The 16,530-nt window shown below is 46.1% G+C and overlaps 1 protein-coding gene and 1 long non-coding RNA gene across 3 annotated transcripts in view; both read right to left on the bottom strand.

The window, feature by feature from the left end:
• LOC130378211 (tumor suppressor candidate 3) overlaps positions 1–1,881 on the bottom strand; it is a 151,478-nt gene extending 149,597 nt beyond the window's left edge. Inside the window, exon 1 of the mRNA XM_056585097.1 lies at positions 1,764–1,881. Within this exon, the coding sequence (XP_056441072.1) occupies positions 1,764–1,868 (105 nt within the window). The 5' untranslated portion in view covers positions 1,869–1,881. The remainder of the gene's footprint in view (positions 1–1,763) is intronic.
• A 1,184-nt stretch (positions 1,882–3,065) lies between these two features.
• LOC130378227 (uncharacterized) lies at positions 3,066–4,675 on the bottom strand. 2 transcript variants are annotated; one of them, XR_008894583.1, is made up of 4 exons: positions 4,568–4,675; positions 3,802–3,860; positions 3,527–3,598; positions 3,066–3,227 (listed from the first exon to the last, which is right to left on the bottom strand). It is a non-coding gene; the product is annotated as an uncharacterized LOC130378227 (long non-coding RNA). The 2 variants fall into 2 exon arrangements; XR_008894577.1 differs by lacking the exon at positions 4,568–4,675 and having other exon boundaries at positions 3,802–4,139.
• Positions 4,676–16,530: the final 11,855 nt, after the last annotated feature.

Genomic DNA, 16,530 nt, shown 5'->3' with positions numbered 1-16,530 from the left:
AACCAATGTGCCTGCCGGTGTTCCCTGGGATCCACGCAAGCGAAGAGCGTCTACATTCCGATTGGCTGTCAGTGTTTGGCCGCTGAAGCAAGTCATAGTCATTTGCATAAAGTTAAAAAGTTTTCAACTTCTTTTTGACGCTCTGGTCGCTCAACTTTGGCCGCTGGTAGCGTTGGTCGCTTTGGTCGCTTTGGTCGCTCTTGCCCATAGAAAGTGAATGACTTCCAGCGATTTGGTCGCTCAATTCGCTTCTGGTGTGGACGTACAGTAAGACAACTTAATCGAATGCCCATCCCTAATAGCATATAACCGCGTTTTCTGATTACAGTTTAATGCATTTTTCACAAAAGACAATTTGACTGGAACTACTTAGCGGGTAGATGTTTTTTTTAATTTAAGATATTAAGTGATTTCTTGAAGATGATCCATGGCTGCCTTTGTGAATGTCGGCACACATCGAATAATCGGTTATTCGTTCATACCACCCACTGATTATTCGACCATTAAAAATATGAGTTATTCACAACCCTAGTATAGTATAGTGCAGGGATGGACAAATGGTGGCCCGCATTCTAACTCAGCCAGGTCCGCAGATTATTTAAATATTTTTACCGCAACTGAATCAGTCAGTCATTGTAATTATACTGTGCCCCGATAGGGGACGCTTCTTATGCAAACAATAGCGCCAAGGAGAGCCATGTCCATGAGCAGTGTAAATACGTAAAGAACACTCGATCAAGAAAATCTTAACTTTCAATCAAGATGGGAAATAGAGTATCTGTTCATATAATTCAAATGCAGACCCATGTGTCAGGTCATGAAAGAGTCAAATTTAAGTCGCCACTACAACTGCACTGATTATGATGATAGGTGTTGCACTTAATGTTGGGCCACTGTTTTTCATTTCTGTGCCATCATTGAATGATGATGTATGTGGGCCCTTTGCACTGAAAAAAATACTAATCACTCATGTGTCTGTTGTTTTTTTTTAAAACGACTTGTTCTTTTTGTCGTTTAACAAGAGTAGACACGTGAAAAATGCATTTAAGCATGGAAAATATGAAATTTATGTATGTTGGTTCAATAAACATACAACATCTGAACAAGAGCTACTGAATTAGCCTTGACTTTGCATGAATCACACAAGCGACCTATTGTGGTATCAAAAGAGTGAGTAGTTTGCATCCCTGATATTGCAGTGTATAGTGTATGGTGCATAGTGTATGGTTCATAGTGATGAGTGTATAGTATATTGTGCATAGTGTATAGTGCTTAGTACACTATGCACTATACGTTCATAGTGTATGTGCATAGTGTATGGTGCATAGTGTACTATGCATAATGCATAGTGCAGTGCATTGTGCTTACTGCTTAGTGTATAGTGCATGGTGTAGTGAATAAGCTAACAGAGAAACGTACTAGAAAACAGAGCGCGCGACCATCACTCTGATGTCCGCGTGCACAGGTGTAACATAATGACAGGCGGCGACACACAACACAGCCAGCAGCAATTAAACAGAGAACACATCTGAAGCGTCCATTGACCCTCATCTTGTCTTACACTCTCTCTTTACATAATATTTTGTAATACAATAACACGATGGTATTGCTGCAGGAATCAACGACGACATAAAAGATGCTGATCTGCATCCGGAAGCGTCCTCTCCACCATGCAGACCGCTCACACCTCCTCTACCTCCTCTTTCTATCTACAGACACCTCCTCTATCCTTTACAGACACACGGAGAGGAGCGGGGCCGTACCTCCTTCTTCTTCTGTCCTCCTCCTGGCAGCACGCACAGCAGCAGGACGAGGAGCACCGACATCACCGACAGCTTAGCGGCGCTTTTCCTCACAACAATCGCCATGATGAACGAGAGTCCGGATGCTGCAGAGGCGTCTCTGACCAGGGATTGGTTACCAAGATCACCAATCTTAGCAGAGGAACTACATTCACGGTTATGGATGTTGTAGTTTTTGAAGGCGGAGAGGTTTTTATCTCTTGCAAAACGAACAATAACGATACATACAACACCGTACTATAAATAGGTTTTGTCCAAAGGATAACCACCATTTATTTGATCAAATAAACCAGAATTGAATAGTTATAAATACGGTATAAATGAATATGAATAAGACCATTTTCGCTTAGTATAATTTGGCATTAACAAATTAAAAAAACAGAATTTAATTATTTATAATTAAATAATGATAAGTAAGTAATATGTTACTTTACTAAATAATTCATCTAATAAATCAAAGGGAATTAACTCGTAGGCTCAATATAACCTAGGCACAAATCCTATTCCTGATTGCTCCACGGGTGGTTTTGGAGGGACCACGGAAACTTCTTCTCATCCTTCACACCAGTGGCGGAGCCAGGAAATTTCCATTGGGGTGGCCAGGATGGGGCCAGTGATAATTTTTGGGTGGCAAGCATGTGTCTCACCAGGAGATGCAGAGCTATTTAAGACACATACAGGAAACATCTCAACATTATTCGGAATTCAGATGAAGGTGCAATAGAAAAGTATTCAATATATTTAAATTGTTCTTATAAAGGCAAAGTAACAAAGAAGCTAAAACTTAAAAAATAATATACACTTATTCTGTATTCATACTTGTTTTTAAACTGTGTTGATTTACCGATTGCTATTTGTGTTTTTATTTGTATTGTACGACTGAGTAGAACAATGGCTGTACAGATATGCATTGACAGCAAGGTATTCTATTTTATAGTAGAGATGTCCTCAGTTTATGGCGACAAGCCAAGTCAATTCTCTCAGTGTATCATCAGGAATACAAAACAAGGATACAAAATTAGAAGTGCAATGTTTTTTTAATCAAGTCTGATCACAATATGGATTTATCTTTAAATAACAAAAGGTATAAAATACTGAGCTAATGCATAGAAATATGAAAATAAATAAAATAACATCCTGAATACAATTTGCTGAATTCCAACAAATGTAAATATGACAAGCATTAACAGCCTGTTTAAATAAGCAGTGTCAATTTTTCTTCAATTCGATCCATAAACATCTATCAAACACATGATAACAAACATCATATTCACAATGGGTATTAGGCGGACTCTGCAAGATTAGATTCAAGTTTGAGCCACATTTACACATATCAGACAGAGAATCCAAACAGTGACATCTCATTAAAACTGAACACTTCAATGAATGTCCCTAAAGATCTATCGGTTCTTGATTTGGAAATGTCTGTTTGAAAATGGAAAAAAAGGCATATTCAATTATTAAATTACAGCAGAGATTAATAACAATCAAGATAAACTCATACATTGGAGTGTACTATCCCATGTTACATCTAATGGATTATCTGAACACTATAATCTGCTTAAAACGTTATAGGTTTGAGGCCATTCATCCAACTCTACTCCAGTTGAGGACGGTGAGTGGTATGACTCATACCTGTTTATGAATTATCAGGCCACTGTATCAGATTGGGCAAAACTGAAGTGGAATTAAAGTGTCCAGTATGTCTGAAAGAGTGAGTATACCTGGAGGTACCTTGGGCCGCCACTCGTTGTTGGAGGCTCCTCTCTCTCGCTGTCTGAATCTTCTGTGGGAATCTAAATATATATATTAAAAACATTAATAGGTGTTTAAAGTATTTTCCACAAGGTGTAATGATCCACTATCCAAGTATTTCACAGATACAAAAGATTAAAATTCATTTTCTACAGCATTAAACATATACAATATAAACTTGTGGACAATATCGATAAAAAGTTAGCAGAAGAGTACAACATACAATGTAAGATTGACAATTTACCTGGGGATCCACTGGGGCCACTCCTCAGGGAGGACTCTTCTGTCCTGCTCTCGATCAATCTTTCAGAAACATCAAAAATAATTACAATAAGGTGTACAGGTAATTTTCCTAAAGGTTTTATAATGCATGCTATATAGTGTTTAACAAACACACTATAAGCTAAAGTATAATATTAGTGAAAGTGTCTCTGGGTAGCAAATACAAATATGCCATACTTTAATGTACTGAAAAAACGAACTGATATGTTTTACAATGCACTTTCAACCTGACCTGTATGAATAGACAAACTTTAAGCCAATTGTAAATAAGATAACCTCATACCAAGCTGTACTATGTGTGAGTCTCTATACTGTATACCTGGAGGTCCATTTAAATTGCTGCTCTCTGGGGGCTCCTCATCCTCGCTCTCTGCCTGTTTTTTCTCCATCTCACCCTCATTCTTTGCCTTAGCTGACTTCTTTCCACTTGCCCTGAAGAAGGACGCTATGTCTGCCTTCTTCCTCTTCATTATTTTTCCCTCTTTAATGACAGTCGATCCGAAGTTGCAAAAACAAATACGTGTAGAGACTAGAGAGAGATTATATTAAAACACTGTACACAATCTCGCAACGTAGTTATCAAATACAGCATAGCATATAGCAATTTTAACAGTTTACTATGTTCTCCTCCGATCTACCTTGCTTCTAAACTTCGCAAAATAGATAGTCATGGGTGGGATAGTCACAGTTATTAGAAGACAAAAACAACATCCATTATGATATCATACCTTTCTGTTTTGGGTTTCTTCACTTAGCCGCAGGTGCCGGTCGAAGCGTCAGGTGGTAACAGGCATTCAGGGCATGCTTGAGCCGTTTAATTCAAATACAGGACGTGTGCGCGCTGCGCGCGGCTAAAGGGTCCGGTTGTGTGTGTGTGTGTGTGTGTGTGTGTGTGTGTGTGTGTGTGTGTGTGTGTGTGTGTGTGTGTGTGTGTGTGTGTGTGTGTGTGTGTGTGTGTGTGTGTGTGTGTGTGTGTGTGTGTGTGTTTAGAAGGGAGATAGAGAGAGAGAGTGAGAGAGAAATGTCTTTGTGGTTTAAGAAGAGAAAGCACTACAGAAAGTAATTGGTGTGTATGTGTGTTTGTGTTTGTTAGAGAGAGATCGAGAGAGAGAGAGAGAGATCGAGAGATCGAGAGATCGAGAGAGAGAGAGAGAGAGAGGGATGGTTGGAGAAAATTTAGCGCAAAGTCAAAGTATTTTTTAGAAAATAGAAATACAATGTGTTTGTCCGAGGATAAATGCTTCCTCATAGATAAAAAAACATGTTTGCCTTGACAAAAATTATTAATTTTGCAACGGAAAATGGATACAAAGCATAGAGCCAGCACATCTGGGAGAAAGAGAGACAGCGCTAAAGGTGATGTAGGTACGATTTGAAGAAATAGATGAAGACCAGTGGAGGATTCTCCAGTGAGTAGAGAGAGAAAGATCCTCCTTAACATTGTTGTGAATAAAAAATGTTGATTGATTTGCATATGTAATGTTCATTTCCCTGGGTAAAGGGACATTAGCACCCCCTATCGCCTATTGTAATAACTGCTTGAGAACGTACCTCCCTCAGCCTCCACTGACTCCCATTCATTTTCCAAGCTGTGTTGGCGGCCGGTGAATAACATGGGTTTCAATGGTAGAGAGGCAGAAATTCCTCCTCTGAGTGGGTGTGACTTAGGCAGGGACCTCAAACTCGCGGACCGGGGGCCAATTGAGGCCCGCGGGATGATATTTTGTGGCCCCCTACTTGATATCAAAGTTTATTGTTAGTGCGGCCCGCGAGTTGTTGTCAAAAGCACATTTTTGCTAAGTGGCTTGCCACACTTTTTTATCACTTGTGATAGGGTGACCAGACAGTCCCAATTTTGAGTTGCGTGTCCTGAGTCCCGACAAAAGCCAAAGAACGCTAAAATTTCCTGGTTACCACCATCCACTATGAAAAGTCCCCTGTGGTCAGCGATTACATAGCCAACGTGATCTAATGATAGCCTGATCATTCTCTTAGATTGGGTCAGTTGTGCTACTTTTTTCTGTGGAATAATTGATGCGGCCCAGCCTGGCCCAGTCTCTACCTCCGGCGGCCCCCAGGTAAATTGAGTTTGAGACCCCTGGACTAAGGGGTCTGAATCCCGCCTAAATCTATTCAGGAATAGGCTGGAGCCCTGGCTGCGCTATGAACCAATAAGTGACTGACTGTGGAGCAGCCCGGAGGGAGGGGTTATCCCTCAAGTCTAGGCTACGAGAACCAACAAACCCGGCGCCCAGTCTTATGCCTCGCTTCCAGCACGCGGTGCAGTACTGTTTGTTGCGGTACGGTGTGGCTCTGTTCGCATATATTGGCGTTTCTACAGAGCAGTGCGGTTCGGTGCAGCTCGGTTTGCTTATATTGGCTTTTCCACCGCCAAAAGTTAGTCAAGATCCTGAATTAAACGCGCTGAGCCTACCTATTTTTCTGCAGTACTCCGTTGGGTTACCAAGCCATCTGAAAGGGTGCCGAAAAAGGTGGAGCTACACATGCCGTAGGCCCAGGGCCGGAGTGGGACTCATTTTCAGCCCTGGAGTTTCATGCCTCAGACCGGCCCACTTTAGATCACAACCTATCGTATTTAAATAATGTAATTATAACTTTACATGTTAAGCATACAATAGAGCACTGTTCTCTAAAGCCTTTTAATTCTCTGTATTTTTTCTAAAATAATTCCAATTCAGTGGAAGTAATGGTTGCTTCACAATGGGGATTTATTTCAACATGAGTGCACATCTCCACCATTATTCTTTGCAACACAACATCCTTTTCAACAAATTATAAAAAGAATAAATAAAATATGACATCACATTTGATAAAATAAAAAGGGTTGCACTCTGTAATAACATAATCAGAACTTAGATTTCACAAATACAACATCAGCATGTCCTTATCTGCAATATCAAGCAAATTAGTGTTCAGATATCGAATCCTTAAAGTCAGCTCTCGTTTAGGGGCATCTTCATGCACGGTGTTTCGTTTGTTTACAGCCTGCGCACAACGTGATTACCGGCCAAATGTTAGAGATTGGTTATGGCAGATCCAGAGTGGCACTGGGCAGATCCAATAGTTTTAAACTTCAACAGACACCCGCCTTCAAGTGAGTTAACGTTTGTCAATTGAGTAGGTCCAGACTCTGTCATGGTCTGTCGTGTTTTGGTGTGTTTCCCTGCGTTTCCCTCCTGTGTTGATTACTGTTCCCTCCCCTAATTTGTCTCAGCTGTTCCTCGTTGTGTTTGTTACTTAAGCCCTTGTCTTTCCTTTGTTCCTTGTGCTATAATTGTGGTTGTTCGTCCTGCGTGTTCCCTGTTCCCACCTGAGTTCCCTGGTTCCTTGCCTTAGCCTTTAGGCATAAATAAAGTGCTGTTCTCCCTAAACCGTCTGCGTCTGGGTCCTACCTGCCTGCCTGCACCCTCAACCCTAACAGAATGATAGCACCATCATTGGACCCAGCGGACGATCAATTTAGCCGTGAGTTGGAGGATTTATTATGGTTCATTATGAAAGCAATGGATTTTTGGGAGAACATTCCCAGCAGGAAGGAGCAGGAGGCTATCGTGGGGCGTACATGCAGGGCTGTCTCTCCAAGGCCCGAGTTGGAGGACGCCTTGCCCGAGTGGGCAGTTGAGCTGCTCAGCCCCACAGTCTTTTGGCCTGAGAGCTACATGCCGGTGCCACCGGACTTTTGTGACCGGCCTAAGCCTCCACGCTCCCACTCTCACCCTCTGCCCCCGGTTCCCCGCTACCAGCCTCTGCCTCCGGTTCCCCGCTACCAGCCTCTGCCCCCGGTTCCCCGCTCTCAGCCTCTGCCCCCGGTTCCCCGCTCTCAGCCTCTGCCCCCGGTTCCCCGTTCTCAGCCTCTGCCCCCGGCCCCCAGCTACCAGCCTCTGTCCCCGGCCCCCAGCTACCAGCCTCTGTCCCCGGCCCCCAGCTACCAGCCTCTGTCCCCGGCCCCTAGCTACCAGCCTCTGTCCCCGGTCCTCCCCTACCGGCCTCTGCCCCCGGCCCCCCGCTACCAGCCTCTGCCCCCGGCTACCAGCCTCTGCCCCCGGCCCCCCGCTACCAGCCTCTGCCCCCGGTCCCTAGCTACCAGCCTCCTCCCTTGCGGACAATCAGAGTGGGGGTGGTGAGTTTGGGGTACCACCCGGTTCCTCCTGGCACTCCAGCACCCGCACTGACTCCGGTCCCCGAGCCCTGTCCGGTTCCTGAGCCCACTCCGCCCCTTCCAGAGGGGGATCGGCCTCTGCTCCTGCCGGAGGGGGCCCGCCCTCCAGACCGTCCAGGGGAGGCACGCCCTCCGCTCCTGCCTGAGGGGGCCCGCCCCCTGCTCCTTCCAGAGGGGGACCGGCCTCTGCTCCTGCCGGAGGGGGCCCGCCCTCCAGACCGTCCAGGGGAGGCACGCCCTCCGCTCCTGCCTGTGGGGGCCCTCCTCCACTCCTTCCCGAGGGGGGTTCCTCTTCAAGGCCTTCTAGAGGGGTCCCGCCTTCCAAACCTTTTGGAAGGGGCACGCCCTCTTCCTCCAGAGGGGTCCAGCCCTCTACCTTGCCTTCCTGAGGGGTCCCGCCTTCCAGAGGGGGTCTGCCCTCTACCTCGCCTACCTCCAGAGGGGACCAGCCCTCTACCTGGCCTTCCTACAGAGGGGGTCCGACCTCTACCTGGCCTTCCTACAGAGGGGACCCGCCCTCTACCTGGCCTTCCACCAGAGGGGACCCGCCCTCTACCTGGCCTTCCTCCAGAGGGGACCCGCCCTCTTCCTGGCCTTCCACCAGAGGGGACCCGCCCTCTTCCTGGCCTTCCACCAGAGGGGACCCACCCTCTTCCTGGTCTTCCACTAGAGGGGATCCGCCCTCTACCTCTCCTTCCTCCAGAGGGGACCCGCCCTCCACCTCGCCTTCCTCCAGAGGGGACCCGCCCTCCACCTCGCCTTCCTCCTGAGGGGACCCGCCCTCTACCTGGCCTTCCTCCTGAGGGGACCCGCCCTCTACCTCGCCTTCGCCGGCCTCCTCAAGGTTTCCGCCTTCGCCACTGCTGGCCTTCAGAGGGGTCTCCTTGCCGCTGCAGGCGTCCTGAGGGACTGAGCCCTCATCGTCCTTGCCGCCGGCCTCCTGAAGGGTTCCGCCTTCACTCTGCCTCTGCTTGCCCCCCAGGCCGTCCGCCTGAGGCTCCCTGCCATGCCCTGGGGCAGTTTTCTGGCCGCCCGCCTGTCGTCCCTCCGCTCTGCCCCAGTCCATTTTTTTTTTTTTGATTCCCCCCTCCTGGCGCCCCTCCACCCACCCGTTTTGGGTTTGACTTTCTTCATTTTTTTGCTTGTCGTGGGTCGCCTGGGAGTCGACCCTTAAGCGGGGGGGTACTGTCATGGTCTGTCGTGTTTTGGTGTGTTTCCCTGCGTTTCCCTCCTGTGTTGATTACTGTTCCCTCCCCTAATGTGTCTCAGCTGTTCCTCGTTGTGTTTGTTACTTAAAGGGACTCTCACCTTTGTTGCATTTTTACACTTTTTTTTGGATAAGGTTGAATTGGTATTAATAAGGTAATAACACTCTAAAGCCCAGTTCAGACCAAAGATTCACCTTGCAACGCCTTGCAACGCCTTGCAACGAGACGGGCTGCGACGTTCTAAAACTGGGCAGGTCACACTGGCTGCAACGCGCTGCAACGGGCTGCGACGCTAGGTGGTTTCCATAGCAACTGTGAACGCTCTGGCACATGCTGAGAGCCGCAACATCATTTGCGTAGGTTAGGTTAGATTAGTTAGGTTTGCGATTAGTTAGGTTTGCAATTAGTTTTATTTTTATTTTACTTGAGTAGGCTAGAGTTACTATGTCTTGTCATTCTCCACTACATCTGCATTGGAGTAAATAGCTGGAGCTTAGTTAGTTTAGATTACCCGTTGTTGGATACATTGCATTTTCCGGTCATTTGTCGTCCTCATATCTGTATGTGCACACAATTATTCATGTCTGCGATCATCACAGAGTCCACAAGCAGCAGGTCGCAATTCCCGATGGGTCACAATTCATGACAGCAGACCGTCGAAATCTGCGACCACACTGTAAATGCGGGGAAAATTAGTCAAACTCCAACCAAATGTTTTCAGGTCATTTGTCGTCCTCATATTTGTATTTGGACACAATTATTCATGTCTGCGATCATCACAGAGTCCACAAGCAGCAGGTCGCAATCCCCGATGGGTCACAATTCATGACAGCAGACCGTCGAAATCTGCGACCACACTGTAAATGCGGGGAAAATGAGTCAAACCCCAACCTTCTTCAATCTTCGTTTTATGCTGGAGTGGACAGTACGGTACCGGGACGGAGTAAGGCCGTGACGTACAAGTTGTTCTGTGCTGTGATTGGCTGAAGAGGAATAGTTAAATCGCCGCGTTCTAAAACTGGACCTTGCGATTTGACATGTTCAATCTCTGGCGACTCCTTGCGACGCCTTGCAACGGCTTGCAACAGCTTGCAACGACCCGTTCACACCGCCCCTGCGACGTTCTAAAACCGTTTCGTTGCAAGCCGTTGCAAGGTGAATCTTTGGTCTGAACTGGGCTTTATATGCAAGACAGACCCACCAGGAGTAATAACAAACAATTATTTTACTCTCATAATATTTAGTGAAAACTTCAACCAATAAAATTCTTTGGACCGAAGGACTTTATTGGCCGACAGACCTGTCTGTTTGCTGCATGGATATGTAAGGTTTTCCGTCTGCTTCTTGTGGCGCATTCGGGCCCGCGTCATCAAGGCGCGTCCTCAACTAGAGGGTTGGTTTTGATTCCACGGCAGACAGTAGCGAGAAGCGACCGTAGCGACCGTAGCGACTGACGATGGCAGACCAAAGTGGTCCACGGCGTACTAAAACTGCACCATTCACTCCGATTAGGGGACTCATCTCGGACTCAGACTCACAGTTACCCTCCTCTGGAGCCTCAGGAAGACCTCCAGACTGTTGGCCACCAACTGCACCATTCAGTCCGATTAGGGGACTCATCTCGGACTCGGACTCACAGAGTTACCCTCCTCTGGAGCCTCAGGAAGACCTCCAGACTGTTGGCCACCAACTGCACCATTCAGTCCGACAAGGGGACCCGATTCGGCCTCAGACGCGAAGTTGTCCCGCTACTCTGGAGCTCCAGGAAGACCTCCAGACCGTTGGCACCCAACCGCACCACTCAGTCCGATTACGGGACCCATTTCGGACTCTGACGCGACGTTGTCCCGCTACTCTGGAGCTCCAGGAAGACCTCCAGACCGTTGGCAACCAACCGCCACACTCAGTCCGATTACGGGACCCATTTCGGACTCGGACGCAACGTTGTCTCGCTACTCTGGAGCTCCAGGAAGACATCCAAACCGTTGGCAACCAACCGCCACACTCAGTCCGATTACGGGACCCATTTCGGACTCAGACGCGACGTTGTCCCCCTACTCTGGAGCTCCAGGAAGACCTCCAGACCGTTGGCAACCAACCGCCACACTCAGTCCGATTACGGGACCCATTTCGGACTCAGACGCGACGTTGTCCCGCTACTCTGGAGCTCCAGGAAGACCTCCAGACCGTTGGCAACCAACCGCCACACTCAGTCCGATTACGGGACCCATTTCGTGCTCAGACGCGACGTTGTCCCGCTAATCTGGAGCTCCAGGAAGACCTCCAGACCGTTGGCAAACAACCGCACCATTCAGTCCGATTAGGGGACCCATTTCGGCCTCGGACGCTACGTTATCCCGCTACTCTGCTTGTAATGCTCATACACCTTTCTTATACTCAGTGGGACCACTGTCCTTCAACATGGGGCCTCAAAACGGTATCACACGAAGCCCATAAAATTACAGTGAGCCACCTGCTAAATGTCTTGTTCACTAGACCCCTGGTAGATATTATGACCCCTTGGAGTCTAAACACAACCCATGGGAGTCTAAACATAACCCATGGGAGTCTAGAACTTTTGTACTAAAAAATAACGCTTAGGGGGTGGGGCATTGGAGGAAGGCGGGATGATTTGAATGTGCTGTAATTCTCAAATGCAACAAAGGTGAGAGTCCCTTTAAGCCCTTGTCTTTCCTTTGTTCCTTGTGCTATCATTGTGGTTGTTCGTCCTGCGTGTTCCCTGTTCCCTGTTGTCACCTGAGTTCCCTGGTTCCTTGCCTTAGCCTTTAGGCATAAATAAAGTGCTGTTCTCCCTAAACCGTCTGCGTCTGGGTCCTACCTGCCTGCCTGCACCCTCAACCCTAACAGACTCTCTGCGCAAATGAAATGAAGTAAGAGTCTGGTAGGACCAGGCTAGGTCTACACTATACAATACTATTCATTATATTAATTCTAATAACATTCACTTAATGAGCAATCCTACCTGCACACTCTAGACCTGTGGGCTCATGGCTGGTGCTTGGCTGAGGGGCTACAAGACAAAGTTTATGGCCAGTTATGTGGCGTCGCATCATAATATTATTTAAATTATGTAACGTTAGGTTAGACAGGCTATACGTTGCAACGCCACGCAATTAATTTACTTGATAGGCTAATTAATTCACTGGAACGGTGCAGGTAAAGTTGCATTTTGTTCAACATCTTGTCTTACCCGTTTCATTGTTTTCATTGGTCGTTTTATACCGCGAGCACGTTTGATTGAAAAAGCTGCTGATTTTTGCACATTTGGCTGCATGTGTCTCCAGGGCTTTTCACTTTTTAATCCTCGCTTTTTCTGCGCCACCCTTGCTCTTTTTATTTTCCATTTTGCATTATTATTTTTCTTGCACTTCTGGGGTTGGAGCTAGGCTACAATCGCACTGAAAGTCTGCGGTGTGATCGGACGTTACGTCAGGCTGCGTCTGCGTCTGTTTCTTGTTGGTGGGCGTGCCCTTAACCTGTGTCCGCGTCCCAGTTTCATTGACATAATCAAACAGACCACCAACTCCCTGATATGATGACAGATGACAAAAGAAAAGAGCTGCAAGTGGAGACGTCCAGCGGTAACAGCGGTAACAGCATACACTTGATACCCACTCAGTGCCATGACTGAACACCAGCACAAAATAAATAAAAAATTATAATTGAACACCGGCCCTCGCGGCCCAAAAGTCAGACCGGCCCACCGGGAATTGTCCAGGGGCCCATTTCAGAAAGCAGAGGGGTATTCCACAAAGCCGGTTTTATCACATAACCGGGTAAGTTAACCCAGGGTTTGCGGTAACCCTAGGTTTTCCGTTCCAAAAGGATCACGGTATGTTAGTTGCTATAGAAACATACGCTCTGAATCAAACCTGGTCGGAGCAGGTTTTGCGCAGGTTAAGTTTGAAACATAACACGGTTTTGGGTATTTAAACCGGCGTTCACCGCAGAATTCATGTGTTCACAATGGCATGCCCTTTTGATGAGAGAACTGCTGATATCGGAGCGCAAATTATACGTGCAATCCACCGGGAGCGATTGATAAGACCACGGCTCGACATCTTGGCATATCGGATGACTTTTTGCTGGAGTGGAGAGATATAGATTCTCGCGCAAATCTTTAATAGCCTATATTTAAAATAGCCACATAGCCAACACTACCAATCGAGGTCCTGGGCTCAGTTCACTCCAGACTATTTGCGTAGCCCTCCGTTTTTTGCAAATGGTATATCTAGGCCAGTGGTTTTCAAACTGTGGGGCGGGCCCCCCCTGGGGGGCGCCAGAGTTATTCAGGGGGGGGCGTGACGTGAAAAATAAACCCGAAAAAACCCTTGGAAGTCGATGATTCAAATCATCAATCGTACTTCAACTGTAGAAGTAACATAACTAAATCAATTTTCAACCGTTTATCTTCGTGCAAACCATTTATCAAATCTACACACTTGTATCTTCAATAATATCGAAACAGAATTTCGATATCATCTAAAATTTCTTCAGAATCACAGTTTTAGTTTCATACCGCTTCGTTTTCAGCCATTTTCATTGAAGACGTCAGCCCATTCTGATACACCTACTTCTAGACTTCGTAATCGTAACTCATTCATTTTTCAACAGTTTACCATCGTTCAAAACATTAAACAAATCGACACACTTGTATCTTCAATGCTATCTAAACGGAATTTTGATAGCATTTATACTTTTTTCAGAATCACAGTTTTAGTTTCAAACCGGCATCGTTTTCAGTTGCTTATAATAATTTAGGTCACCATAGCGACGCCGGTAAACAAACCCCGCCGAATAGTCGAATCTCTGGACTGAAAAGGCAGATCTGATTCGACTCAGAAAATTCAGAGTCGGGGACCCTGAATGAATCAGCTGAATTTTTTTCTCTGAGGGGGGGCTCACCCTCTCACACTTTGAAAACCCCTGATCTAGGCTATATGTTGGAGATGCTGAGCACATCTCAGTCGTTTCAGATGACCCATCCAAGATTTGTATTGTATTTTGGCATTTACAACATAAAGTATAAAATAGTCCTGACGGACTTGCATCCACTGGAGAATGTTCGATCGTAGCCGGCGGCTTTATTACAAGCAAGTTGATGAATTGTCACTTTTAGGTTTTCTACCCAGTTACCAAAAAAAGAAACATTTGGAATAGTATGCGCTGTGGCAAGCACACGGTTTGCATACTTCGAAGGCAAAAAAACAACAACACAAAAACCTACATTAAACCAGTGGGGTATGACCCCTGACTCTCTGAGGAGATAGGTACCTCCAGGTACCCCCCCCCCCATGCCAGGGCGCCCTGAATTTGTGTTTATTAACAGCTCCTCCACCGGGGTCAAGACAATTTGAGGGCCAGATCCAGTCTGCCGACTGTCTGCCTTTTCACGATTGGCTTAAAAAAATGGCTTATTTAAATTTAAACCAATACGATGGTGGGAAAAGCTTACCAGTTTGTATGTTTTTTATACTTCATTTTTATACTTGATCCGCTGACTGCTTGGAAGCAATCGGAGTACATATCTTTTTAGAAGAAAGGGGTTGTGTGGTAGGATCTTTAAGAATGCTTAACTGGGATATTTACCTATATATTCATGGCTCAAATATTAAGGATCATGCTTTTGACGTGTAACTAACGCATTTACGCGGTCAGCGATCCGCTGCCAGGCTTTGGTTCTCCGGGTTGCAGAGGCTTTAGCGTTCCCTTTTCTTGCGATAATGTCCTTCTCCTCGTCATAGCTCTCCAGGAGAACCTGAAGTTCCATTTCATTGAAATAAGCGTCCCGTTTCGCCATATCGATCAGGGTTTCCATGATCCATACATCACGTCTTTTTAGGTTTGGCGTGGACGCGCACAACCCTGTGTTAACCAACCCCGAGTTGATTGAACTAATGCATAACCGCTGCTGTGGAACCGAAAACTCCGGGTTGGTCGGCACAGGGTCAATCAACCTAGAGTTCAGCGTTAATTGAGGCCCCGTTTACACGAAGGGAAAACGCAGATATTTTCACACGGTTTGGCCTCTCATTTACACGAAAACGCAGTTTTTGTCACAGAAAACGATCATTTCTAAAAACTCTGGCCAAAGTGGAGATTTCTGAAAACGCTGGTTACGTGTTGTCGTGTCAACGGGTAGAAACGGGGTTTTAGGTTCTGAAACATCACATTATGCGCCAGGAAATGCTTAACGTCATATGAGCGCCCTATGTTTACAGTTTGTTTGTTACAGGAAGACGCTCGTGTTATTCGTTGTTGTTGATTCTGAGGATTCTGATTGGCTTGCATGGCTTTATCCTTCTCCCTACACTGCCGCCCATAGGTTTGGCATAGTTATAATGTCCCAACGGCGTATTAATCAGTTTTGATGTAAACGACAACTTTTTTGAAAACGATGTTGTGTGCACAATGTTATTTTTGAAAACGGAGGGGGGGAAATATTCGTTTCTATAAATACCCTGCTACGTATAAACGTGGCCTCAGTGTTTGTTAAACCTCCGTTTAGTGAAAACTCTGAGTTAGTTAACCCTGAGATGAGGGAAACTCTGTTTTTTCAGTTTCACAAAGCCAGTTCAGCTTTACTCTGAGTCAGTTACCCTGGCAACATACTCCGTGAACCTAACCTGCTCGCTGGCAGGTTTTCATCAACTAACCCTGAGTTTCTCCTGCTCTTAAGTTGAAGCCTGCAGAATGAAGGCAGTGGCAGACATGGCGTGTCCTTTTATTGAAGAGCCACTCCGCAGAAATATCAGTCGGGAGAGGATTATTAGACCCCGATTGGATGTTTTATCATTCCCTGATGAGTACCTGTTTGAGCGTTTCCGTTTCTCTGCATCATCAATAATTTATATAAACAATATTCTCAGCCCTCACATCGCTCACATGACACATCGTGGACACACTCTCAGTTCCGAGCAAATTCTTTGTATTGCACTTTTTTGCCAACAGCAGTTTTTTGTATAACGTTGGTGATGCAATGCATGTGTCCAAGGCAACTGTCTGTCGGGCTGTCCGAAATGTGACACTTGCACTGAAACGGCTACTATGCACGTTTGTAGTGTTCCTAAGTCACAGACCCACCAGACTTCTCAAAGAAGAGTTCCACAGAATTGCAGGTATCAGTTTAAGCAGTAATTCATTTATGCCATAAAGCTTGGAGACTTGAAGCACTAATCAGTCAATTTGATATATTTTAGGGTTTCCAGGTGTGATTGGCTGCATAGATGGCACTCACATTCCTATCATAGCTCCTTCAATAAATGAAGGAGATTATGTGAAT

This window comes from Gadus chalcogrammus, chromosome 3 (assembly GCF_026213295.1).
Source record: "Gadus chalcogrammus isolate NIFS_2021 chromosome 3, NIFS_Gcha_1.0, whole genome shotgun sequence".
Lineage (NCBI taxonomy): Eukaryota > Metazoa > Chordata > Actinopteri > Gadiformes > Gadidae > Gadus > Gadus chalcogrammus.
The sequence above is the reverse complement of the archived record's forward strand: the minus strand, read 5'-3'. Positions and strand labels throughout refer to the sequence as shown.